General features: G+C 54.1%; 2 protein-coding genes across 13 annotated transcripts; one reads left to right on the forward strand and one right to left on the reverse strand.

Moving 5' to 3' along the window:
* The first annotated feature begins 37 nt into the window (after positions 1-37).
* Positions 38-2,888, forward strand: Igflr1 (IGF like family receptor 1). Its single transcript, XM_078033191.1, has 5 exons — positions 38-119; positions 781-1,000; positions 1,483-1,670; positions 2,074-2,431; positions 2,513-2,888. Exons 2-5 carry the CDS (start codon positions 841-843, stop codon positions 2,836-2,838), a joined length of 1,032 nt encoding a protein of 343 aa, XP_077889317.1. The 5' UTR covers positions 38-119; positions 781-840; the 3' UTR covers positions 2,839-2,888.
* A 385-nt stretch (positions 2,889-3,273) lies between these two features.
* Positions 3,274-25,085, reverse strand: Kmt2b (lysine methyltransferase 2B). Of its 12 annotated transcripts, none has more exons than XM_078033085.1 (37): positions 24,873-25,085; positions 23,115-23,187; positions 20,846-22,803; positions 20,528-20,641; positions 20,285-20,435; positions 19,709-19,988; positions 19,477-19,532; positions 18,945-19,223; positions 18,427-18,521; positions 18,044-18,142; positions 17,794-17,907; positions 17,513-17,659; positions 17,315-17,410; positions 16,801-16,918; positions 16,144-16,257; positions 15,793-15,977; positions 15,629-15,718; positions 15,421-15,525; positions 15,220-15,293; positions 14,481-14,596; positions 14,293-14,384; positions 14,073-14,210; positions 13,057-13,215; positions 12,740-12,860; positions 12,583-12,661; positions 12,321-12,481; positions 11,027-11,254; positions 9,640-10,942; positions 9,474-9,551; positions 9,286-9,395; positions 5,371-5,508; positions 5,211-5,285; positions 4,931-5,108; positions 4,372-4,488; positions 4,187-4,270; positions 3,940-4,069; positions 3,274-3,851 (listed from the first exon to the last, which is right to left on the reverse strand). In XM_078033085.1, the coding sequence occupies exons 1-37, from the start codon at positions 25,068-25,070 to the stop codon at positions 3,576-3,578; spliced, it is 7,929 nt and encodes a 2,642-aa protein (XP_077889211.1). In that variant the 5' UTR covers positions 25,071-25,085; the 3' UTR covers positions 3,274-3,575. The 12 variants fall into 12 exon arrangements, 11 of the variants coding, with proteins under 11 accessions (XP_077889211.1, XP_077889210.1, XP_077889205.1 ...); XM_078033084.1 differs by having other exon boundaries at positions 20,846-22,869; XM_078033079.1 differs by lacking the exon at positions 24,873-25,085 and adding an exon at positions 24,283-24,666.
* Positions 25,086-25,182: the final 97 nt, after the last annotated feature.

Below are 25,182 nucleotides of genomic sequence, written 5' to 3' on the forward strand. Positions count from 1 at the left end.
GTTTCCTTCCACACTTCCGATAAAAAAAAAAAAAAAGAGAGAGAGAAAACTGCTGGCTTCCAGCCACACGCTCAGCAGAAGCACTTCGAACTACTAATGTGAGAGAGGCTTGGGCTCAGGTCTGTACTGGTGGGGTGGGGATACCTTTGTCCTGGAAACCTCAGCTTCTCCATTTGAGACATCCTCAAAGGGGAGGTATCTGTTTATGGCAGGTTGGAGGATTCCTAACATGGAAGAGATTAGGTCAGGAGGGGAGAGGTGGTTGGTAGTTCAGTGGGAGTCTCTAGTGAGTTAGGGCTGGGTTCTTGAAGACCACCACTCTTGAGATGGTGGTAATACTTAACACTTAAAGTGAATTTGGTATATGCCAGGTGCTGTTCTAAGGGGTTTACTTTTCTAAGTAATTTTCCTTCCTTCCTTCAAGACAGCGTCCTGCTATTTTGCTCAGGCTGATCTCCCAACTCCTGGGCTCTAGCAGTCCTCCCTCGGCAACTTCTGAGTAACAGGCCTACAGGCCACTATGGCCTGGCTGGCTCTAAGCGCTTCTAATAACATAATATTCTCCACAGCAGCCAGGTGCTATGGAAAAGGGAGGGTGGATACCAGATCTAGAGTTCTCCTTAGCCATCTTGAGGCCTCTTGGGTCCTGATAATGGACCAGGAGTTGGCCTGGGGCCTCTGGTGGGGGTTAGGTTCCCGCTTCCAAAGAAGCCAGGGAATTCCTTCCCCGCAAGGAATTCTCCTACTTCCTTCTTCCCCTGGGATTTCTGGAAAGTGTAGCAGAAGAGCTGTGGTTGGAAGTCTTGTGGCCACAGCCTGCGGTGTGCAGGACCTGCCCAGATGGGGACCGGACGCTTCCTCCGTGTCGCCTTGCTGCTTATGGCTCAGGTCTTACCACAGCCGGAAGCCTCCCAGTACTGCGGCCACCTGGAGTACTGGAACCCTGACAGCAAGTGCTGCAGCAGGTGCTTAGAGCGCTTCGGGCCGCCTCCCTGCCCAGGTGAGGAGCGGACCAGGTATATGCATCAATCCCATCAATCCGTGTGGTGGTAGGAAGCCGCGGAAGGGGTGAGTGAGGGCTGTAGCGCAGGCCTGTGAGGCTTGTTTAGAGTCAGGCGTCGGCCTTCAGCAGGTAAGACAAGGCCGGCTGGCAGAGCCTATGTGGAGGACAGAGATGGGGCCCGCTAGTGGCGGGGTGGGGGCTAGCGGTTGTGTGGAAAGGTTGGCCTTTTTGTGGGTGAATTCGGGTATGGGCAGTGCCTGGTGCAGAGTGGGTGGAGGAAAAAGGGGAGAGGCCAATATAAAGTGGTGAAAGGGGCGGGATCAGTGTGAAAAGAAGAGAAGGCGAGGGCGGGCACCCTTAGGCTGGGTGCGTGCTGAAGGGGCGGGACCTACTGGGATGGGGCAAAGGAGAGAAGTTAATACAGCAGAGGTTTGGGGGCTCGCTCAGCCGCTCAGGATCATGCGTTTGATTCCCTCTAGACTTCGAGTTCGTGGAAAACTGCGGACTCAATGACTTCGGCGATTTCTTAACGCACCCGTTCAGAAAGTGTCCTCCTGGACACTGCAACCCCAACAACTCAGAGCAATGTAGTCCCTGCAGCAGTGGGGTTGCAGCCTCCACTCCCGTGGGAAGCCGTGGAAGCAGAACCTTACAACGTTGTAAAGAGGTGCTGGGCGGCCTCCAGGGTCTGGGTCACGGCTTGCTCAAGGAGGGGCGGGAGGCATGGTTTGGGGGTCGATGGGCAGGGCCTGGACCCAGGAAGCCGCGTAAGGGGTGAGTGAGGGCTGTAGGGCAGGCCTGTGAGGCTTGTTTAGAGGCAGGCGTGGGCCTTCAGCAGTTAAGACAAGGTCTCCTCCCCACAGAAGGGCCAAGCAGTACCTCAAAGTGGTGTGCCTGATGGGATGTGGGGAAGGCGGACTGGGTTAAGGTAGTGTGGGGTGAGTGGAGTGGGGACAGGATGGAACAGTGGATGTAGCCCCATCCAAGGATATAAGGATGGGAGGGGCTTGAGCTGTTGGGGCAGGCGTGGCACTTGGACTCCCTATTTATTCCCAAATCTTTATTCCCAGAAGCCCATCCCTTCCAAGGACTTCTGCCCTATGTCATCTCAAGAAACCAGAGCCCCTAGTTCACCAGTGAGTTCCAGTCTCTCATGGACAACTGAGAGCACCAACACGCTGCCAAATTTTGTTCTGTCTTTGGTACTGATCTCCTTGCTGGTCCTACTCCTGATCTTTGCAGTGATCCTCCTACAAAGATACTACTGTCCCCGCAAGGGAAAAGCCATTTCCCTTCCCTCTCCTGGCTTGGTTTGTGGAGACCCCAACACCTACATCCTCTCCTTACACTCACCTTTCCCAGGTGCCCCGGAGGCACTGGAGAAAAGGACCACAGGGACAGTATCTCTGCTTCCACTCTCAGGCAAAGGTTAGTTGGAAACAGGACACATACAGGTGAGGGGTGACCTAGAAGTCTGCCCCTCCCTCCCTTTTACTTTCCATTTCCCAGGTCTGCCAGGTCTGGAGTCGCAGCCCCTGTCTCGCCTCCTGGATGAACTGGAGGTGCTGGAGGAACTGATAGTGCTGTTGGATCCTGAGCCTGGGCCTGCTGGATATATGGCCTATGGCACCACTCGACACCTGGCTGCAAGATATGGGCTGCCTGCTACTTGGTCCACCTTTGCCTATTCACTGCGGCCCAGTCGCTCACCATTGCGGGCCCTGATTGAGATGGTGGTAGCAAGGGAGCCATCTGCCTCCCTGGGCCAGCTAAGTGTGCACCTGGCCCACCTAGGAAGGGAAGATGCACTAAGGGTGCTGTCCAAGCTTGGCTGATTTGGGATTTGCCAGGCCTACTGCTCAAAAATAGTTTATCTTGAATTCAACTTGCTGTCTGTTCCTCATCAAGGGGACTTCTTGAAGCATAATCCTAATTGGGCAAAGAAGACCCAACATGCCACCACCTCCTCCCTACAGAAGGGCCACATGTGGGAGAGCTGACCTCAGTGCTGCTTTCTAAACAGTCTTGCTGCACCTCAGACAGCTCATCCACAGGCATTCAGTCTGCATTCTACATTAGAAAATGTGAGGCATTTCTTGCTTTGAAAACTTCGCAGACCACACAATTTTCTCCTAATTCCTACATGGCCTCTCACATACTGTTGAGTCTGATGTACTTCCTTGGTTCAGGAAGGGCTGGGGTATGGAGAAGCAACAGCTCCTACCTGCCCCTACCTGCCCCCAACACCATACACATGGGAAGACCACCTCTCCAAACATTGACAGACTTTATTGTGGGGGGTTCCCACCTGGGACCCCACCCTCTTAAATAAAAAAAGTGCATAGAAAAGAAGGGATTTAGAAACCTTTGTACAATATCTACATCCTGGGCCCCCAGGGCAGGAAGGGGGCAATTGCTGGAAGGGTAGAGGCAGGCCCCTTGCCACCTGCATGTCCACATCCACTCTGAACAGGAGGGTGGAAGTGAGATGCTCTGAGGGACTAGGGATCCTTCAGGCTAGGGGCAAGATGGCAAGAGGAGTTGTGAGGAGTCGTGGTGGGCAGCCACGGCCTCAGTTAAGGAACCGTCGGCAGCGCTTGGCGCCACAATTGCAGGGCAGCTTGTTGCTGGCATCCTCAATGGGGAACTTGTAGTCATAGGTAAGTTCCTCACCACGCAGGATGCGGCGCAGGGCAAAGATGACGATGTGCTTCTGGCCCTCCACATGGATGACACGAGAGAAGCAGTTGGGCTCACATGAATGGTTGATGAAGCGGGCGGCATTGCCATGCATTGTGGCATCCACCACATCAAAGTCATCCATGCGGAACATGTAGCACCCGATGCCCTACAGAGATGGGTGGAGAGAATCAGGTGCTCATCCCCAAGGACTGGCCCACTTCACCCACCTCATTCCCATGGCCTGTGCAGCCCACCTTCCCATCGTAGAACTTCTCCCGCTTGTCAGTCAGCACAGAGCGAATGACAATGCCAGAGTATTCAATGACCATCTCGCCGGCATCGATGTTGCGCTTACAGAACAGGCCTCGCCCATGGATGGCTGATCTGCCGTGTAGGATGGATAAGGGGAAACTCAGGGGGGCAGAGGGCCAGACACCATATCGCCCCCTACCAGGGCACCTGTCCATCCACCCAAGGGGCACCTCCCCCGACCCCACTAACCTGTAGACACCCACAGCCTCTTTGGACGTCTTTTTGAGGTGGCGAAAGCGCATGGCCATGGGCAGTTCCAGGCTGGTGGCACGTCTGGTGGGAGACAGAAGTGTGGAATCCAGGAAAGAGGGCTCTCTTACCCCTGGTCACCCTCTTTAGGATTCTTTCAGACCACCCACAGCACCCCAGCTTACCCTCCATACCTGGTTGACCTGAGCTGCACCTCATCCTCTTCCTCGTCACAGGTGGCCCCCTCAGGGAGCACCCGGTGTTGGGAGGCCAGGAAGTTGAACATATCAAAGGTACACTTCCTGCAGGTGGGAAGGAGGGAGGGAGGGTCATACATTCCTTCATGCTGCCTACAGATTCTGCTGCTGACAGCATAGGAGGAATATGCTGTTGAAGACACAGCAAAAGGGGAAATGGTGGGCTTTATTCTTCTGATGTGAATGTTATATTAGAAATAACTCTTGGAGCCAGGCATTGTGCAGGCCTATAATCCCAGCAACCTGGGAGCCTGAGATAGGAGGCTCACAAGTTCAAGGCCAGACTGTCCAACAGCCTGTCTCAAAATTGGGAGGAGGGGCTACAGGTGTGGCTTGGTAGGTACCCCTGAGTTCAATCCCCAGGACTGAAAAGAAAACAAACAACAAAACCCCACCACTCTTGGAGCAGCCTAGCGTCTTCTTCCCAGGACTTGGTTTCAATACTACAGACTCAGCTCCCACCCTTGAGAGCTCCCAGACCTCTCACCGGAGATAGACTTCAGCACGGGCAGCCCCATGGGGATTAAGGGGTGGTTCCTCCTGACCCTCTCCCTGCTGGTGGTAGCGAAACTTATAGTGCTGGCAGCGCTGGGCTCCAGGCAGTTGCTCTGCCAGGAAGATGACAGCATCATGGTGAATGCCCAGGAGCCTGGCCCCACTCATTCCTGGGGAGAGAGGTTGATGATGGATCAAATCCTGGAAGGCCCACCTTGCCCTCAGGGAGTTATCCCAGCCCCCAAGTCCCTGTGGATCTAGCCCTTACTTACCACTAAAAGAGAGATGTCTGAGCCGTGCATGCCCTCGGGCCTCTTGCACTTTCTCAATCAATGTTCTCCACGCCCCTGGAGTAAGAGCAGTGCCAGAGTAGAGTCAGGAGGAAGTCTTGTGGGCCACTTTTCTTCCCTGCCACTACTGTTCCCAACTCACCCTCCAAGCTCTCTGCCTCCACACTGAAGCCATCCTCGCTACTGATCTCAAAGCGCAGATGTGGGCCAGCCCGTTTTGGAGCCTGGTTCTCTTTGTCCTCTGGAGATGGAGGTTCTTCTTCAGAACTGGAGGCCTCACCTGGTCCCAATGAGCAGGTAAGAGGGCAAGGATCACCTTCCTGGAGTCAAAAGTCTCCAACATCCCACTGTACTCCCTGTAGACACCACTTTCCCTTCCCCCAGGCACACAGACTATGGAGTCCAATCACCCTCTTCCTGCTCCTTCTGCCCAGTGAGCCCTATAAAATGGACATAATTTTCTCAATGAGACATTCATAAAGGATTTCTTTCTTTTTTGATGGTGCTGGGGATTGACTCTAGGTTGGCCTCAAACACCCTAGGCAAGCATGCCACCACCAGCCCAGAACATGGTTTTTCTTTTTCGTACGGAGGATTGAAACCAGGGGTGCTCAACCACTGAGCTATATCCCCAACCCTTTTTTAATATTTTATTTAGAGAGAGTGTCTCACTGAGTTGCTAAATGCCTCACTAAACTGAGACTGGCTTTGAACTCACCATCCTCCTACCTCAGCCTCCTGAGCTGCTGGGATTACAGGCGTGTGCCACCATGCCTGGCTTTTCTTTTTAATTTTTTTTTTAAATTGTAGATAGACACAATACCTTTATTTTATGTTATTTTTATGTGGTGCTAAGGATCAAGCCCAGTGCCTCACATGCCTAGGCAAGCTTTCTACCACTGAGCTACACCCTAGTCCAGAACATGGGTTTTTCTAAGGGGCCTACAGTTCCTTTCCTTTTCTTTTCTTTTTTGGTCCTGGGGACTGAACCCAGGGGCACTCCACCACTGAGCCACACACCCCCAATCTTATTTTGTATGTTATTTAGAGACAGGGTCTCACTGAATTGCTTAGCGCCTCACCATTGCTGAGGCTGGCTTTGAATTCACGATCCTCCTGCCTCAGCCTCCTGAGCTGCTGGGATTACAGGTGTGCGCCACCGTGCCCGGCTGCGGTTCCTTTTCTATAGGACTTCTCAATCATCAGAACAGTTTCAAAGAGGCATGGAGTGTTTGAACTCTGCAGGCCACACAAGATTGCTCACTCAAATCCAGTCTATCATAAATGCCCATATATCAATCATCATTTTTTTTCACACAAATTAAAAATACTGGAAAAATTATGTTTTGCATTTTTTTTTTTTGCCATGTTGGGGATCAAACCCAGGGCCTTACAGATGCTAAACAGGTGCTCTAACACTGATCTACAGCCCCAGCCCTATATGAAGTAAGTTTCTACAAATATTGTAAGTAAGCTGGGCGTGGTGGAGCATGCCTATAATCCCAGGGGCTCAGGAGGCTGAGGCAGGAGGATCGCAAGTTCAAAGCCAGCCTCAGCAACTTAGCAAGGCCCTAAGTAGCTCAGTGAGACCCTCTAAATAAAATATAAAAAAGGGCTGGGGATGTGGCTCAGTAGTTAAGTGCCCCTGGGTTCAATCCCCAGGACCAAAAAAAAAAAAAAAAAAAAAAAATATATATATATATATATATGTATTACAAGCATACATACTCATACACATAGAACCAAGTACACTGTACATAAGGTATTTAAAAGACTTCTCAGGGGTTAATAGACTTCTCAAGGGTTAATAGATTTTAGAGATAAGAGTAGGTGACTTGCTGACATAGAAGTGGATGTGACAAAAAGAGTTGTGGCCAAAGACAATTCCGAGGTTTGGAGCTTAAATGGAGAAAGGATAAAACTGCCACTGACTGCAATGGTGAGGAAAAAAGAAAAACAAATTTGGGGTGAAGGTCAAGGGCTCAAAATGGGACATTATGGCTTTGGGTTGCCACTTAGAAACCCCCCCCCTGCAACTTGCTGGTGGAAATGCAAGGAAAGGAGGCAGCAGATTGCAAACTAGGAGTTCAGAGATTAGGTCTGGGTTGGGAAAGCAATATGGGGACTATCAGATTATAGATGCATATGTAAAGCCAGAAGAGAACATCTGGGAGTTTAGATAGTCAAATCAAGGGCAGGACTCTGGGACACACTAAAATTGGCAGGTTTGGGAAAATATAATGACCAGCTCTCAGTCTGTATCCTGTGGTGCCAGCAGCAGCACTGGTATAGCTGTGTGCCTTCCCTCCTTGAGACATTCCTTCCCTGGCTTCTAGGACCCCACATTCTCCTCTCAGAGGTGAGAGCTGGTCATTATATCTGGGGTTCAGGGTCAGAGCACAAAAGCCTGAATGGAATATGATTTAGGATAGCAGGACCCAATGGCCACATTCTTGCCACATCACTTCTCAGGGGTATCCTGCCCACACACCCTCCCCAGCTCCAAGTGAAGCTCTAAACCAGACCCTTGCTGTGTGTGTGACTCGCATCATCCCAGGACTCAGCACCCCAGGGTCCACCTCTAACCACTTCTAGCTCTTCTCTTACCTGCTCCCTATCCTCACCTCTGCACAATAGTGCTGACTGCAGGGCTCTTACCCAGATACTCTTTCATTTTTCCCTCACAGTATCCATCTAACCTGCAATGCACTTGTATTGCATTGTGTGTCTACTTCCCCTACCAAAACTTGGTATGGTCCCTAACAGCAACAAATGCCTGTCACAGTTACTGCCATATCCTCATGTTGTCTCTGACCCCCTAAGCAGCCTCTCAGTTAAGCAGTCTCAGTCCACCTTGCTCCACTTTCGTGCTCAACAGTTAATCTCTGTGTAATGAGAAAATCCAAACACCTGGACAGGATTGGGCCACAAATCCCAAGCAAGGCTGTTTGACCACCAACTGACTTGACTCTCCCCACTCTCGAGAGACTGCCCTTAAACAGAGAATTTCACTTCCAGCTTCACTGAATCCTGCAATAAAAACTACTCTGAGCACCCCTATCATCTCCCAATTTCTGCATTGATACCTATCTCACCTCTTCTCCTCCATCTCAGGAGTCACCTGTTTGAAGCTAACCACCATAAGTTCTCCCACTCGCCTTTCCTTCCACAAGCATCCTTTGGTTCATCTCAAACCTCACACTAAATACTTCTAAGCAGCTGCCCTACCTCCTCCCCCTCCTAATCCTTAGCTGAACTTTTCGGCAAGGTGCCTGACGTTGTTTTTAGCTTTTTTTTTTTAATCTTTTTTTTTTTTTAATTTATTTTTTAGTTCTCGGCGGACACAATATCTTTGTTTGTATGTGGTGCTGAGGATCGAACCCGGGCCGCACGCATGCCAGGCGAGTGTGCTACCGCTTGAGCCACATCCCCAGCCCTGCTTTTAGCTTCTTCATTAACCAATACCTTTTAATTTTGGATGGTGACACAATATCCTCCTCACCCCGTTCCACCTGCTCATACCATACACTGTTCCTAGACTCCCAGTGGTGCTTCCTATGGCAGGTAGATTCCCAAATGACCACTCCCTTTCCTTGACCACTCTCTTCTGGTCCTCTTGTTCCTGGCCCTCTTCTGGGTCCTATGGTCATCCTCTCTAGATGATCCCCAAGATGTCCATCTTTAGCTTGACTAGATACCTACCTCTCTGACCCTAGCAGACCAAGCTACCCTGGGCAGGCCAGACAAAGGACTTGAGGACTTTGCTGAAATGTTATTAAAGCTAAAATATCATTTTTATGTCTGTTTCTGCCACAAGGCCTTGAGATCCCCATGGGCATCTCTGTGACCATAGCACTTAGCTTTGGGCTCACAACCACTAGGTATATTCTCCTTTGTTTTCGGGTGCTAAAAATTGAACCCAGGGCCCCTCTAAGTTAGTTATACCCTCAGCTACTGGTATGCACTTTTAAAAAATTGGGCCAATTCAGGATGTGTCAGTCATCTAGTTAAGTCGAGCACAAGAAAAAGACAGTGAAAAAGAAAAACTGGTCCTTACCTGAATAGTGGTGCCACTGGGACTCAAGCAGCAGGTCTGGGGTACCATCAGGGGCCCGGGGAGGACCTGCTTCTGGAAGTGGCAGCAGAAGGGACCGTTCCTGGAGGGGCCTGTGAAGAAAGACCTGTTAGAAAAAGGAACAGAGGTCCCAGACTGGCCTCTAGGAAAAGGGGAACCTAGCCACTCACCCAGAACTCTCCTCCCCAGGATTATCCAGGTTGAGAACTCCTCGCACTGTCGGTGTTTTCATCCTCACTCGGCTAAACCTGCCAGGGAGAATCCATGAAAAGGACAAGCTGCCTTCTCCTGCCCATCATCCTTGCTTGCTACCCCAACCTCAGGACACTCACTTACCCACTGCTACCAAGTCCAGGAACTTGGGGGACATCCTCCAAGGACTCCCCATCTTCATCCAGCCGGGGGGTTTTGTTTGGGGGAGGTGCTGGTGGGGAACGGCCAGAAAAGGTGGACACCCTTTTGACACGGATGGCCTGGCGAGGTGGGCTGGGGGGCCCACTGCTAAACACCAGTGTCAGTGGAGGTGGAGGCGGAGGTGGGGCAGGGCGGACTACCCCTACCCCTACCACTGGCAACACACCAAGCAAGGGTCCTGGGGGCAGAGTCCAGGAGGTGGGGGTCGTGGGAGGAATGGTAGGGGGCAAAGGTGGCTGCTTTACTGGGGGTGGGACAGGTTCACCCTCCCCAGCCATCTTCACAAATACTTGCCCCAGCTTGTTGACAAGAATGATCTTGGATGTAGCAGGTTTAGGGGGCTCAGGAGCAGGGCCCAGGCTTAACACCCGAACTCCTGGGGCCCCAGGGAGCCAGGCAAATGTCCGGGTGGGATCGGCTGGGCTAGGGGGCAAACCTTGGGAGGGCTGGCTGCCATTTGCCATGGGAGGTGCTTGGGGAAGTGACTCCTCTCTGGGACCAGCAGCCCCCTCCCCAGGCCCCCCTAGGTTCTTCAACACAAAATCCACAATTTCTGATGGCAGGTCCTCAGGAGGTCGGGTCCTGTCCCCTGCAGCCCCGAGGACTCCAGATCGGCCCACTCCAGGCCCTGAAGGAGGAGTCCCCTGGCCCCGGGGTTGCTGGACTGCCTCGGCCTCGCTGTCTGTGCCATCATCCACTCCATCCAGCTGTTCAATTCGGGGGACTCCAGGGAGGGTGCCAGGCGCCAGAGCAGGGCCAGACACCACTGTCACAGGGAAGTGGACATAGCGGGTAGTGGGGCTGTTCTCTTCCTCTGAGCTGTCCCCGGGGCCCTCATGGCTGCTCCCCACTGCCCCTGCAGCCACAATCTCTTCCTGGAAGGGCTCAGTCCCCAGTAGGCTGGCTGCAAAGTCCAGGTCAGCAGCACTCAGTCCTGATACAACTTCCATGTCCTCAAAGTCTGGGCCCAGATCTTCAGGGGGTGGTGGTGGAGATGGGGCCAAGCCAGGGGGAGCCAGCTCCCCTGAGGTAGGTGTGAGGGCTGTAATGACTGAGGTAGGAGGGGGCACCCTGAGCTGAGGGGATGTTCTGAGAGGAGGGGAGGCCCGCCTTGATGGTGGCGGCCTGGGAGTCAGGGGGCTAGGACGACGGGAACGTCTGGGTGGAGCTGGGAAGTCCGGGTCTCCCACAGTAGGGATGTGGTGGGTCAGAGAAGATGGACTTCCTGTGGTGAAAAGGGTCAGTGCGTCAACCATTGGCTCCAGCCTCCCCAACTTCACCCTCCCCTGGACACTCCCCAAGTGCTCACCAGGGGAGGGCAGGGGGCCAAAGGAGACACCCCCCAAGGGCCTCCGGGATGGCGAGTAGTTGGGCACTTTGATTCGAGCCCCTGAGAAGGAGCGGGGGGCTGGAGGAGGAGCGTTGCTTGAATCTAGCCGGAGTGGGGGATCCAGATTCTGAACAGGCGAGTGATGCTCAGGAACTCCAGGGATTAGGGCATCTGTATCTGGTGGGGAATCCTCATGATACGGGGGCTCTGAAGAAGTAAGAGAACTGCATTAGGGGTGATCAGTCCAAGTGTCCCATCACGATACCCCCTTCATTTAAACTAAATACACCGTCCAGGTTCTCAACCCTGAACTGGTCACATCATGTACTAGACTCCTGTCATCAACTGGGCCCCATCTGTGGCACCTGTAAAATCTCTATGAACACCCGAATCAGGGTCCTTTCATGATGTCTCTTCCCCATCCTTGCTATCTCCCCACTTCCTAGTTGCCCACTGCTTTCTCTACAGTAGGCACCACCTGCCATGAGCTGCAGTGCCAGCATAGCCAGTCCTACCACTTCCTACCTGCTCTGAGCATCCATGCCACATCAAACACATCAGCCTCATCCTGGTGTTTCAGGCTCTCCATTAACTGGCCCCACCCAGACTTTGCAAGATGATCTCTGCCTCCTCTTGACACTCCCTTCTCTCCAGTCAGGATGGATGCACCCTCCTCTTCTCTCCACTTCATATCATGCTCCAACTTGGAGTAAGACTGTTAACCCACAAATACAATCCACACTTCTTCCTCCTATTTGGCCCACAATGACCTCTCCCTTTCCTACTAATCTCTAAGTACATTCTTTGAGTCATCCAGCTCTAATCCCTCCCTGTCAGCATGACTGTGAGGTTGTCAGTTGGGAAATAAGTAGATCCAGATTCAAATTCCAGTTCTACCAATATGTTACTGCAATAGCAAAAGTCCCCCATGAGATATAATACCACAGAACCCATACCTTCACCAGAGTTGGTGAAGCATTAAATATCATATAGCCCTAATCCAGGAACTAAAACCACTCCGCTTCTTACGGCTGTCCCCAAGTCACCACTCCTCTAAAGCTAGTCACAGGGTGTTCTCCCCCCAATCACTTCCTAGGAAATGTTGAGCACAGCCCTAGGCAGGTAATGCATGGCCAGTAAGTTATTATTTTTATTACAAACAAATAAGCACCTCCTGGAGTTTCTCCAGGGGAGCAGGGAAAGAGAGGCTGATGGGTAACCATTTAGGGAGGGCAGCATCAAAGGAAAAGAATGGGGTAGTACCGAGCCAGACCTGAGGAAGGGGCAGGGCTGTGCGCAATGGTCTGGTTCTCCTCTGCTGCCTCCAGGTGAACCGGCTCTTCCCTTGGCCCCCACGGTCGATACTCTAGAATTCGGCACCGATACCAGCAGCGCCTTCGAGCATCCACTGTGCTCCAGTACAGACGGGAGCACCTGGTAGGTCGAGGGTGTGGGATGAGAGGGTTAGGACAACTTGCAAAAAGGGATCCAGTCCTGAAGTTCCCCAACCCACTAATCACCCCTGGATTGCTTACTGGTAGCCAATGGGGAAGAGCCGTCCCTCACAGTCCGAGAGATCAGAGAGAGTACCCAGGGAGTCAATTCGGATGGAGCCTGTGGTACAAACAAGAGATCAGGACGGGTAGTTGGATAAGCAAGGTCAGAAGAGTAGGGAGAATCCAAGTGGCTTACCAATGAGCACATTGATGGCATCAGGTTCAAGGCCTGTCAAAAACTTTCGCTTAAAGTTGATGCCTTCAAAATCCACATAGACTCGGCGGAGAACATCAAACCCATCAGGGGTCACAATCTCCTGTGAAGTGGAAGTCAAATGGAGGTTGATTGGTGGGAGTGAGGGGAATGTGGGGGTATGTGAGGGAACAGCTCTGTAGGCCAGGACTGAATTGTCACGTCCGAAGCTTGTCCTAAGGACTGTGGGAGAACATACAAGGAGGAGACCCTGAAAGTGCAATGGGCAGCTAACTGTCTCCCCAACTGTCCTGGCCCACCTTGCCATCTAGGAGGTCTGTGTGTTTCTGGCAGAAAACCTTCTTGTCGTCCTGGAAGATGCAGTAGCTGGCTCGGGCACACATGAAGTGGAAGTTACTGAGGCAGGAGGACAGGCAGCAGCCCACTGTGGCGCCAGGCTTCAGGCAGAGCTCACAGCGCTGCAAAGGGAAAGGGCTGCTTAGTGGACAAGACAGGTACTAGAGCCAGGGTCTCATGCCGGGCACTGCTGATTCTAGGACTCTGCCTAACCCAGCACCTCCCTCAACAAAAGCTCTCACTAGGCTAAACCTCTTCCTTGATCAGGGCGAGGAGCACATCCAAACCATTTCAGGGCCTTTTTTTTTTTTTTAATGTTTTAGTTTTTATGTGGTGCTAAGGATCAAACCCAGTGTCTCAAGCATGCTAGGCAAGCACTCTATCTCTGAGCCACAACCCCAGCCCTGCATTTCAGGGTTTTTAAAACAAAGCATTATTAGACAACTTGAAGAAAAAAAGAGAAAGATTAACAATAGCCAACACTTACTGAGTGACATTTAGCATCTTCCTTTCCTCACACTATTCGAATGTGGAGCCTGCTTTACTCTATCTGGTCTTCACAACTAACCCCTGCAGTCAGAATCTCCATCATCCAAGCGCTGATGAGCACTTGGCACTCTCTGAGGCCTGCCCCAGGCCAGACAGTCCATGGGGGCAATTCTAACCCAGGTACTACCTCATCACTTCATGGGGGCAGAGTGAGCGTAAAATGCCATGGTATAGCACATCTAGTACAGGTTCAATCAACAAGACTAAAAAGACTAAAGCCTAACTTTAGTCCCCCAAGGCTTCAGGCTCAAATTATGGCCAGATCTGTCACTGTAGCACCAGAGTCCTGGAACAACCAAGAAAGGTATCTAGAAATAGCAGTCAAAAGACATATCCTGGTAGAAAATGAGAAATAAGAGCTGCTTCCACTAAAGGCAGGAACCTATCTGAGACCCCAGGGCTGCCCTTCTCTCCAGGACCCAGCCCTCACCATCTGCCTCCCTCGAGCCACAGCAGCATGCACGTTCTTGAGGGAGCCATCGTTCTCCTCAAACACTTCAGCTGACCAAATAGCACAGTTGACGTGTGTCCACTCATTCTGCCCGATGTACAGAAGCCGCCCCGCTTCCTATAGGCAGAAGAGGAATTGTATGATGGAGGAGGGAGCTTCCAGGGCCCCACAACCTGAGGCTTCATACAGCAGCCCTCACCTTGGAGTCCGCATCCCCATATTTGAGGCAGAGTGCACACTGACGGGGGTCCTCCAGGTGTGAAAAAGCAGCAGGATCCTTGCACTGGAAAGCTGGAAAGAATGCAGAAAAAGAAGTCCAAGAATCAAGATCAGCAGACTAGCCTTCAAGCTCAAGGGCACTAGCTTCCAGCACCCACATGCCAGTACCTGCTGAAGGATCCCCTGGAGGCTGCCCTGATTCTGGGGTCTCAGGTTCCTCCTGTCTCCACTGAGCATACACATGGTCCAGGGATGGGGGCAACACCGCATTGGGAAGGACTCCGCTGTGGACAGGCAGGGTTAGCATCTGATATGTCTAACAAGGACAGCTGGACTGGGGCCCACCCATAACATCAGTCTAAATGTGCCATGACACTCTTTGTCCTCTTTCCATGTGGAAGTTTTCTTAGTCTCCCAAATAAGCCAGGTCCTCTTGTGCCTCCTTAAGAAATATAAGAAATATTGTTCTCCTCATGCCTGAAATAATCTTCCTCCACCTCTCAGCTCAGATATCACTGCTTCCAGGAATCCTTTCTGATCCCCAGCCTCCAGCAGGTGCCTCCTTTAGGCTCCCACAGCCCCCTGGATTTCCCCATTGCCACCCTACCCATCTAGATCATTAATACCTGCCTAGCACCCCAAACGTGAGCTCCAATCTTACTTGCTTCACTGCTCTGTCCTCAACTGCCTTATATTAAAGTAGAAACAAAGCAAGAGCTAACTTACACAACTTGAGTCTTTGCTAGTCCACAACCGCCGGGGAATCTCATCCTGGTTTCACCACCCTCTTCTTTAGCCTCAACCCTAACTCTGATGCTATTTTCAGCCCAGCTTGACCCTGGATTTGTAGGTGCCCCTGTCTTTGCCCTCACTCCCTGGTTCCCTCCTGCTACCCAGCCTTGCTCACTTTGGCAGCCGGGTACTCCGTCGCCAGTACTTGGGGTCGTGGGCGTCGAACCAGCCGAACGCAGATTCTAGCAGCTGGGGAGTGGGTTAACAGGATGAGAACTGGCTTCCCCAAAAGTTGGTGGGGGCAGGGTCTGATGAATCCACTCTCTCCCCCCACTACCATTCAACCGCCCTAGGAACAACATCCCCCAGTGCTTACCTTCAATAGGAGCCCCTTCATCTGGCTTCCTGCCCGGCGCTCTGGGGTCTCTCCTTCTTCTGAGTGCCTCATCAGGATGCCCACCATGTCCTCCATGAAGCTGTGCTGTAAGGGGGTTTGTCAGGGTCTGAGCCCCAACCCTAACCCACAGACCTAGCCCTACCCTCTCCTCTTGGCACCCACCTGCTCCTCCCCATGTCCCACTCACCACAGACTTATAGTGGCCATCCTCGAAGCGCTGACCCACAGCTTGCAGATCACAGGGACTTGGGTGCAGTTGTTTCCCATCCTGCCCACACTGCAAATAGGAAAAGTCAGCAGGGCTGGTGCTGGGCCTGGCCCCACCCATCCTGCCTCCTGGGCCCTCCAGACCTGGGTGCACAGCAGCAATGGGCCCGCCACCTTTGAGCTCAGCAGGCCCTGGAGCACCTGGCGCAGGCCCCCCTGTAGAGCCCCACTCAGGGCCTCTCGCCAGCGGGGCTGTGTGGCCCCAGCACATGGTCCACACGTGTACAGCACCGAGTCTGGCAGCCCGGAGAGGATCTCATAGTCTTCATCTAGAATAGCCAGGCAGGAGAGGAGAATATGTTTTGGGAGGATGGCAGAGGTCCTAGGAGCCCCCAGGCCATGAAGAACACTTAGCCACATGTTGTCTAAGGACCTGAGGTGGGATAGGGATCCCCCTAGGGCTGAAGCTACACCCCAGGTTCTCTGCCTACTCACCTGAGAGCCCCTCACACTTGGCATGCACCCAGTGGTCACACTGTGCGCACTGCATCATTTTGCTCTCATAATCATTGTCTTCATAGCAGCGTGTACAGATTGGGCAGTAGTTTCCTAGAGGAAAAGGGAAGCAGGGAAGAGTCAGAGAGGCTGGAGTTACTCCCTACCCCTCACAGTCCCTGTGGAGAGCCAATCACACCTTGACTGCCATGTAGGAGGCATCCATCATGCCTGTCTCAAGTACCTAATAGTCCCCCACACTGGCTGAGGATGAAGCCTCTTTTCTAACTCTGCAGCCCTGATGCCCTTCAGAAACCAGGGTCTTGCTAAATGTGCTGCTTGAACAAATTAGGAAAAAGTCCCAAGTTTTGAATTGTGAATTGGAGATTGGAGTTTATAGATAGGATCTCAGAAACTGACCAAGAGTAGGGTCCCAGGCCCTTTATTCCTACCACCCTCAGAGGGGCTGAGTCCCTCTTTTAAATGAACTTCTGTGGGAGGATATTCTGAATCAAAAAGTTATGTAGCTAGAAGGTAGAAAGCCACTAGACTATCTGTTCCAACTCTTGCTGGCAGAGGCCCTATGTTGGGCCCTATATCAGGAGCCTGGCCTCCTCCCTCTGGTCCTCCAGTCCCCATTTTCCTGGCAGGTCCCACCTTTCTCATAGAGCTGGGTGCATCTGGGGCAGAGGCTGTAATCTCCAGACCACTCAACATCCCAGTTCTTCCCTGGAGTTGCCCCACAGCTCTTGCAGCGCACACAGGCCGAACAGATCTGGGAGAGCAGGGTGATATTAGGAAGAAACCAGACACTGGGCTGAAGCAATACAACAGGGGAGATAGGTGAGAAGAAGTGGAGGGAATAGATGAGGAAGGACAATAAGAGGAGAAGAGATTTGTGGGGGAAACGAGAAAGAGGAGAGGGGTAGAAATGGACATCAGGCTACGGCAGGTAATGCTGAGCCTAGGAATGTGGAATGCACCAGCTCCTAAAACCATTACATCAAATTCTGCATCTAAATCTTGTCTGTGAAAATTTAAAGAGAAAATATCAATCAAATTCTCAAAGTGATGCCAGCCCTCCCCTCCTCCTGAGAACCCTGGGGCAAGTCAGGGGTGGCGGTGGCATAATTACACTACCATAGTGAGGGTTGTGAGCCTCATCTCTCACCCAATGGCGTCTTTTACGTGTGGCCCGGGTTGGATAACTGGGCCCCAGGCAGGCTGGATGGTAAGCATGGCGGCATCGCTCACACTCCAGAAGGTGCTACGGAATGTTTGAGAAAGTTGGCAATGGTAAAACCTATCGGCATAGAGATATACCCCTCTCGCATGCCTCCACCTATTCCAGGCTGGCCTCTGTGCCCACCTTAGATCCCCTGCCTTTGCGCCCACAGACATGGCAGAACTTGCAGCGGCGGCAGCACCAGCTATCATGATGCTGAGGCAGGGGCCGTTCAGCCTCCTCCAGGCAGAATGGGTGGAAAGGGTCACAGCAGACTTGGCAAAATACCAACTAGAGGTGGGATAGGAAAGAGCAAATGATGGGCACAGTGTGAGGTTAGAAGGCCAGGAGATGAGATGGCCCTAATAATCAGGAAGGGCCAATGAAGCCTTGGGGGGGTCTGTGAAAAGAGGGAGAACACCAACCTCATGTAGGCCTTTGCTGGCACACAGCAAGCACACCATTGGGGGCCCCCCTGGGACAGAAGTGAGCACGCTCAGGCCACCCATCAGCCACACATTCTCTAGGTCACAATCCTCCTAGGGGAAGAGGGGACACAGGATTGCAGAATAGCCAGGAACCTAGGATCCATCCTTTAAGCCCTGGCTACTCTGACACAAGCAAAAAGCTTCTTCCAACCACAAGCCCTACAACCAACCCCTCTCACTGACATACCTTAAAATCCACACGGACCCGGTGCACACCATCTGGGGACTTCTGTTTTCCTGTCCAGCCATTGGGAAAAGAAGCAAAGTGGCTAGGGCCCAAAGCATCCTAAAGAGGGATAAAGAACTGATCAGAGGCTGCCCATCTCACCCTCTCTGCAGACTCCCCTCCTCAATGCCCTTCCCCTAGCCTGCCAAACCCTGACCTTTGCCCAGACTCTACTCTGCTTTCCATATAGGCAAGGCCTGACTCATCCCTTAAGGCCTGTCCTCTGGTGTGGACACACCACAGTACTCCGGTGTGCCCGTCACCCTGACTTGCCAGGTAGCTCCTGGAGGGCAGGAGCCATGCCTCACACAGGGCTCGGGGTTCTCGAAGCGGGCCGTGCTGACCTTGTCCAGGCGCCTTCGAGCCTTGAGCTGCAACACAGGCTGCAAGGTGGGTTTGCGGGGCCGGCTCTGCTCCTCAGGTTCTGGTGCTGGCAACTCTAGGCAGGACACGGGAGCAGTGAGACTTCCCCATCTATACCCCATGATCGTCTTCTACAACCTCAATGTTACCTAGATTACCAAAGCCTTCTATAACTAACACCCACAAGGATGACCCTGAGGCCCTGCTCAGTAAGTTCAGTGAGATCCTCACATACCAGTTCTGTATATTCTCCTAAAACTACCTCCTCCTCTGTTCTTAGCCACCCTCTCAAACAGACTGATAAGAGCCCTGGTGCTGAATGCCTTGCCACTTCCACAAAAGACACAAGACCAGGGTTGTGCACGTAGCCCAGAGATGGAGCACTTGCCTACCATACACTAAGCCCTTAGTTCCATCCCCAACATGGCCAAAAAAAAAAGAAAAGAGAAAAAGAAACATAACCGATTGCTTGATGGAGAAAACATAAAGTAGTCCATACCATTTTCTCTGGGGGTCCGACGCCGAGGAGCAGGAGGACCCCCGGGCTCTGAGTCATCCGAGTCCTCGAAGATATCATAGGAAGGTCGCTGTTTGACGCAGCGCCGGGCTGACTTGCGCTGCAGTAGGAGGGAGTCCTGCTCCTCGGGTCCTGGGGGGGCCACCACCTCCTCCCGGGGCCCCCCAGTTCCCGCCCCCCGACGTGGGCCTGGAGGACCCGGGGAGGCCTCAGGAGATTCATCCGAATCCCAGGGCAACAGCGTCTTCACTATCGTCCGGCCTGTGGGAACAGGGGACTTAGTAGGATTTGAGCTCAGCTGGGGACATGGGACAATGAGATAGAAAAAAGAAAGAAGCGGGGCAGACAGAATGAATATAGGAGGAGTTATGATACATTTGATGGGGAAGAAGACAGACAAAGGCAGAGAACTGCAAAGATAAGGAGAAAGAGCAAATAAAATGTGGCTTCCTCCACATCACAAATCTACATAAGGTTTCGTGAAAAAAAAAAAGTGCTCCTCAAACCTGGTTACCTTTTTTGGCCAGCCGTTCCATCTTACGAGCCTCTATCTTGTCACACTTTCGGTATCTGGGGAGGGGAGCAGCACGTCACCAGGGTAGGGGACTGGTGGTCTGGGGGAAGAGAGGAAGCTCTCCACAAGGATGCCAATCCCACTGCTCTGGCTGGGCAGAAAAGGGGCTGGGGTAGGAGGTCTGGATCACGAACAACCCCAGGTGGGAACAAGGCCACCCCCAGCTACTCACACACAGCACTGCTTCTTGGTGTTGGGGCCCCCAAATTTGGGTTTATCCAGGCAGTTGACACAGGACCCACAATCCTGCACACGCAGGCAGCCCCGACAGTGTCCACACCGGGCCATCCGCATCTTCTTGCCGTGGTGGGAGGGCAGTGAGCGCCGGGGTGTGTGGGTCAGGGTCCCTCCAGACCCTGTAGGCTCCAAGTCTCCCCCAGGTCCAGCTGATTCCACTTTTCCCCGCCGGGACCGGGATGGGACACTCTCAGTCTCAGATGCTGATGACGTATCTATTGCAAAAGATAGAGTGGAAATGGAGCCACAAAGCCACCAGGCATCCTGCCTCATTTTCCTGTTCTCCCCCAAGTTCCATTCAGCTGGCCTCTGGCCTCTACTTTCCCACACTGATAGGTTCTAAATGCTCCCGAGTCAACCTGCTTTGTCAAAGATCCAGCATTTCAGTTTATTTGCCACCTAACTCCAAGCCCCCAACTAGGCTCCCTCTCTTCTAGCTTCCTGGTATGCTTGATCATACACAAACCTGACGTGGCTGTCAAGAACTCACCCCCCAAATTAGCCCCCCTACCCTCTGTGGCGAGATCTTGCCGGTCCCGGAGAGGGAGGGCACTGAGGCGGGGAACATCTTCAGGTACCATGGCCCGGGCCTGACCAAGGGCTACAGCAGCATGACGGCACACGTGTTTGATACGGGGGCCTTGCACAGGTGACTCAGGGCCCTGGGAGAGGAGCAACCAGAAATAAGTGTGGGCAATGGTTCCCCGTGTTCCGTAACTAGCCTACTTCCGAGAACCCTCCTCCAACTGCATACCGAGGTGCGCTCTCTCTTGACTTCCACGGACTCATCTTCAGACCTGACACAGCCTCTGTCTGGGGTCTGCTTGACAGTCCCCATAGCCTCTTCCATTTGCCCTCCAGGGCTCAGCTGGTAAGGGAATAAACAGGGTCAGGATCTGGGAAGTAAAGACAGATGGGGACAGGAGAATAGCCATAGGGAAGGAATAGGATGGAGGACAAAACAGGACACTAGAGGATAAGGGAAGAACTGGTTCTGAAGGCTGCTGACAGTGCTGAATAGTGTCTAGGGAGGCAGCTGGATGAACTAGGGAAAAGGGCCTGGCCACAGCACCTTGCTCACCGGCATGGCCGCTGCCACCTTCTGCTGCTGCTGTTGGTCAATCTTGAAGAGCTGTACCTTGGCTCTCTTGAGAAGGCTGAACATTTTCTCCTCCACCCCAGACAGTGGTAGGGAACTCAGGCTGGTCATCCGGGCCTTTTCCAGTGGTGGTGTGTGCTGTGGTGATGGCTGTGGCTGCACTTGTAGCTGCTGGGGTGGTTGTGCCTGGGGCAGTAGCTGGGTCTGCAAGGCCTGCAGGGGCTGTTGTAGCTGAGCCTGAGGCTGAGGCTGCTGCCCATTGCTTAGAGGTGGAGCCCCATGGGGGGGCACTTCGGCCTTAACAGGAGTGGTGACCACAGGGGCAAATAGAGGCAGGCTGAGGTGGTTGGTTCGGCCAACTGCCCGTGGCTCAGGCTCAGCTGGAGAATCATCGGCAGGAGGCGGCTCTGGCTCAGGGGCTTCAGGAGCCCCAAGAGGAGTAGTAAGCACCGATTCATAGATCTTCAGGTGGGCTTCGCTGGGGGTAAACTGAGGGGCCCGAAGAAGCAGGGGCCTCCGGGAGGGTGTGACAGGTGCAGGTGGTGGAGATGGGGCTGGTGGAGGGGCGGGGGGAGGAGGGGGCGGCTCCCGGGTTAGTGAGGTCCAGCGAAATGTGGGTTCCCTTAAGATGGACCGCCTCTTCTCAGGGAGTGGGACTGGGGTAGATGGGGGAGTTGGAGCACGTGGTGGAGAGGGAGCTGGTGCTGGTTCCTGGGGAGCAGGTGGGGAGGTGGTGATGGGAGGTCGTAAAATAGGTGAAACCTCCACCTTTGGGGGCTTGGGAGGGTCTTCATCCATAAATCGTCGGGGTGTCTTGATGACACGGGAGGAGCGGGCACTCACCACAGGCATAATAAACTGCCGGATATTCTTCAGGAAGGTGGTACTTTTGGGGGCCACGGTGGGACTGTCTTCTGAAGGGCCTCCCATGGTGGTAGTGGGGTTTGGAGTGGGAGGAGAAGTACCCTCTGGCCCTGCCCGAGCAGCTTCCCGCTCTGCTCGTTGGCTGGGAGTCAGGGGAGGCCGGCCCCTCTTCCTGGAGCATGTAGCTGGGACTGCAGGAGGTGGGGACTCTTCTCGCTCCTCTGGGACCAGAGGTGGTGGAGGGGATGGTGGTGGAGGGGGAGACACTGGGACCGTGGGTGGTGGAGGGCAAGGTTGAGGGGGAGGAGATGTTGAGGGGGGTGGGAGAGGAGGAGTGGGTGGAGGGGCTGGAGGAGTTAAAGGTGGTGATGGTGGTTTTGCCTCCTCCTTTTCCTTGGCTAGCATCACCTCTTCCTCAGCCTCAGCTCTCTCTTCCTTCTCCTCTTCCTCCTCATCCTTTTCTTCTTTCTTCTCCTCTCCTTCCTCCTCTAGCTTCTGCTCCTGCTTTTTGCAACAAGGGCCCCCTCCTTGTCCAGATTCAACTCTTCTTTGGGGAGCATCCTGCCAACTTTCCCCATGTCGACCTTGACCCTGACCTGATTCAAGTCCCAAGGACAACTGTCCCATCTTCACTTTTTTGGCCTTTGAAACAAACTTGATCACGAGGGGGAGCCCACCTCGGCCTCTGCCCCTGCCTCCACGGCCTCCTCTCCCAGACTGTCCTCCACGTTTGGGGGTCCCAGGTCCTGGGCCAGGCCCCTCCTTGCACTTCCAACTGCCAGTTCGGTGTTTTACTGGAACCACAGGAGGTGGGGGTTCAGGTTTAGGGATTGTCACAGCCGCTTCTGCTACCACTACTGCTTGCTGCTTCTTCCGGCAGGGGCCTGCTGGCCTTCCTGGGGGCCGTCCCCGAGACCGACGCGGGGTGGAAGGCTCACATGCCCGGCTTCGGGGGGCTGGGGGTGCCTGGGCCCGCCGGAGAAGTTCAGTCAGTGCCTGCACCATCCGTTCTGTGCCCTCCTCACCCCGTTTCCGGGCAGGGGTCTTTGGGGGGGTAGGTGTCACATCTGATAGGCGAGGAGGAGGAAGAAGGGTCGTCTTATGTTTGCGGCCCCGACCTCGGGGGGCTCGACCTAAAAGGAGAATAGGTGTGGGGAGATGGGTCAAACTGGCCCTTCAGACTGAGGAGGGTGCTCCAGAAGGGCAAAAAACTAAGTCCTACTTATCAGTTTCCCCCACAGCCCAGTCTATCTTGGACTCTGAACACAGGACATACTCAGTAGCTGACGGAGACTAGCAGAACAGGGAAGAACTGACACAAAGGGCAAGAATAACATTTTTGTAAAGCTACAGAGGTAGAGTTTCCCCCATCACTCACCTCGCTGGGATCGGAGCGCAGAGCGCAGGGAACTGGGGGCCACATCTTCATCTGAATGAAAACCCTGAAACTCCTGATTTAGGGGACCGGGGGTGGAGGGGAGAAACAGCAGTCAGTGCCAAAGCCCTGGTTCCACCTGGGTCTCAAGGTATGGAGAAACATCCCCAGCTTACCCCTTAATGTACCTCTGCCTATTTATAAAATAAATGGACAGGAAAGTCTTTCCCTACAAATGGAGGCACAAGGTGTTTCTAAACTCCCCTCCCCAGTGCCAGGCCAGACAAGCACAGCCACCAGGGGTTCCTGGCCCAGAAGAAAACACAACAGTGTCTCCTCAGGTTGGGCAAGTAAGCCCTACACTAATGGCCAACTTCAACTCAGAACAAATTGGAACCTCCATTTACACCCTTTCAGGCCACAGTTTCTTCCTGAAGATGGGAGTAGGGACACCCAAGGGGGGGAAGGAGCAAGCATCAAAGGGTTTATCATATCAGGCTCCACTGAGTCCTCAGGTGATTAATAGGGGTCCCAGCAATACAATCGACACTCTTGCTTTTTCTGAAAGGTTAGGGGAATAAATCCTGAGCTGAACTCAGACCAGGCAGAGTGCCCAGTCTCAGCCTCCCTTTCATTCTTCTTCAACCCGTGTCCCAAGAAGCCCTCCACCACTCTACCTTAAGATCAGCAGAAGAACTGGAGCACTGGTGAAACTAGGGATGTGTCAGAGATTGAGGTCCTAGGGGAAAGCCTACAGCTAAGAGCCCAGACTGCTCTAGTCTCTAGTCCACTAAAGCCATGCTGCTGCTGTTGCTGCCGTCGCTGCTGTCAACCACCACTGATTGGGCGTGCAGTCCTCATGGCCTTCTCGCCCACACTTCTATTCCCCTAGTCTTGCTACCAAGAAGGATCAGCCCAAGACGCTTCGGCAAGACCTGTCTGGGGCCCAAGAGGCTAGCTGCAGACAGGGCTTCTCTATCCACTTTCAGAGGCCCTATCCACCCAAAGCTCTCTGCAGACTATCTCCTTCCATGCTTGTTCCCAGAAGCCTTTCCTCCACAGAAGCCCTGAGGATCCCACTTGCCCACGCCACCCCAAGGGGGCACCCAGGTCCCTGTAAGCCCCCGGCCTCCGCCCCACCCGGCGCGGGGGACGCCTCCGACTACCTCACCTCATCGTCGGAATCCCCGTCACTGCTCTCCTCCTCTGGCACGCAGCCTCGGCCCGGCCCCGGGCCCCAGCCTCGGCCCCGGCCCCGGCCCCGGCCCCGCTGAACGCGCGGGCCGGCCCACAGGCGGCGGAGCCGGCGCAGGCCCCGGCGGAACCCCAGCAAACGGAGCAGGGCCGTATCTTCCCCAAGCTCGGCTCCGCCCGGCCCCGCCGCGCCGCCGCCGCGCCGCAGAGCTACCCGCACTCTTTCGGCCCCGCTGCCCCGTCCGCCGCGGCCCCCGCCCCCGCCGGAGCCCCGCGGCCGGCCCGGGAAGCGGCCCCGCGCGGAGCCAGGCCCCGGGCAACTGCCGCCGCCCGCCGCCGCCGCCATCTTGGCACCGTGAGAGGGGCCGGGGAGGCGGGGGGAGGGGCGGCCCGTGCGCAGGGTCGGGGGGAGGGGAGCGGAGGAGGGGCGAAGCGGGGCGGCTGCGGCTCACGACAACAACCAGCGCCGCCGCGGGGCTGGCGGGAGCCGGGGGCTGGGCCGGCCACGCGCAGGGCACCACGGGAGCGGGAGTCCGGGGCCGGGCGGCCGTCACCCTCAGACCGCACCTGAAGAGAGCACAGACCCTGCGTCCGGGCCGTAGAGGGGCGAGGCGCAGGGGCCTCCGGGAAATGTAGTCCAGACGCCTTGCTCCTTCCGCCGGCGGCTCGGACACGAGAGCTGAGAATACGGGGTTCCCGACTGGGACCCGGAAAGCCGGTTCCCCGTCTCCGGGAGGTGTGGTCCGCTCCCCAGACTCCTCCCATTGTTCTTGTCGGAGCCAGCGGTCCGAATGGACTACCACTCCCAGGGTGCCGCGGGCTTCAGACCCTGGGAACCCGGCAGACGCTGGCAAATGAAGTTAGCCAGTACGGGAGG

This window comes from Ictidomys tridecemlineatus, chromosome 15 (assembly GCF_052094955.1).
Source record: "Ictidomys tridecemlineatus isolate mIctTri1 chromosome 15, mIctTri1.hap1, whole genome shotgun sequence".
NCBI classification, from domain to species: Eukaryota; Metazoa; Chordata; class Mammalia; order Rodentia; family Sciuridae; genus Ictidomys; species Ictidomys tridecemlineatus.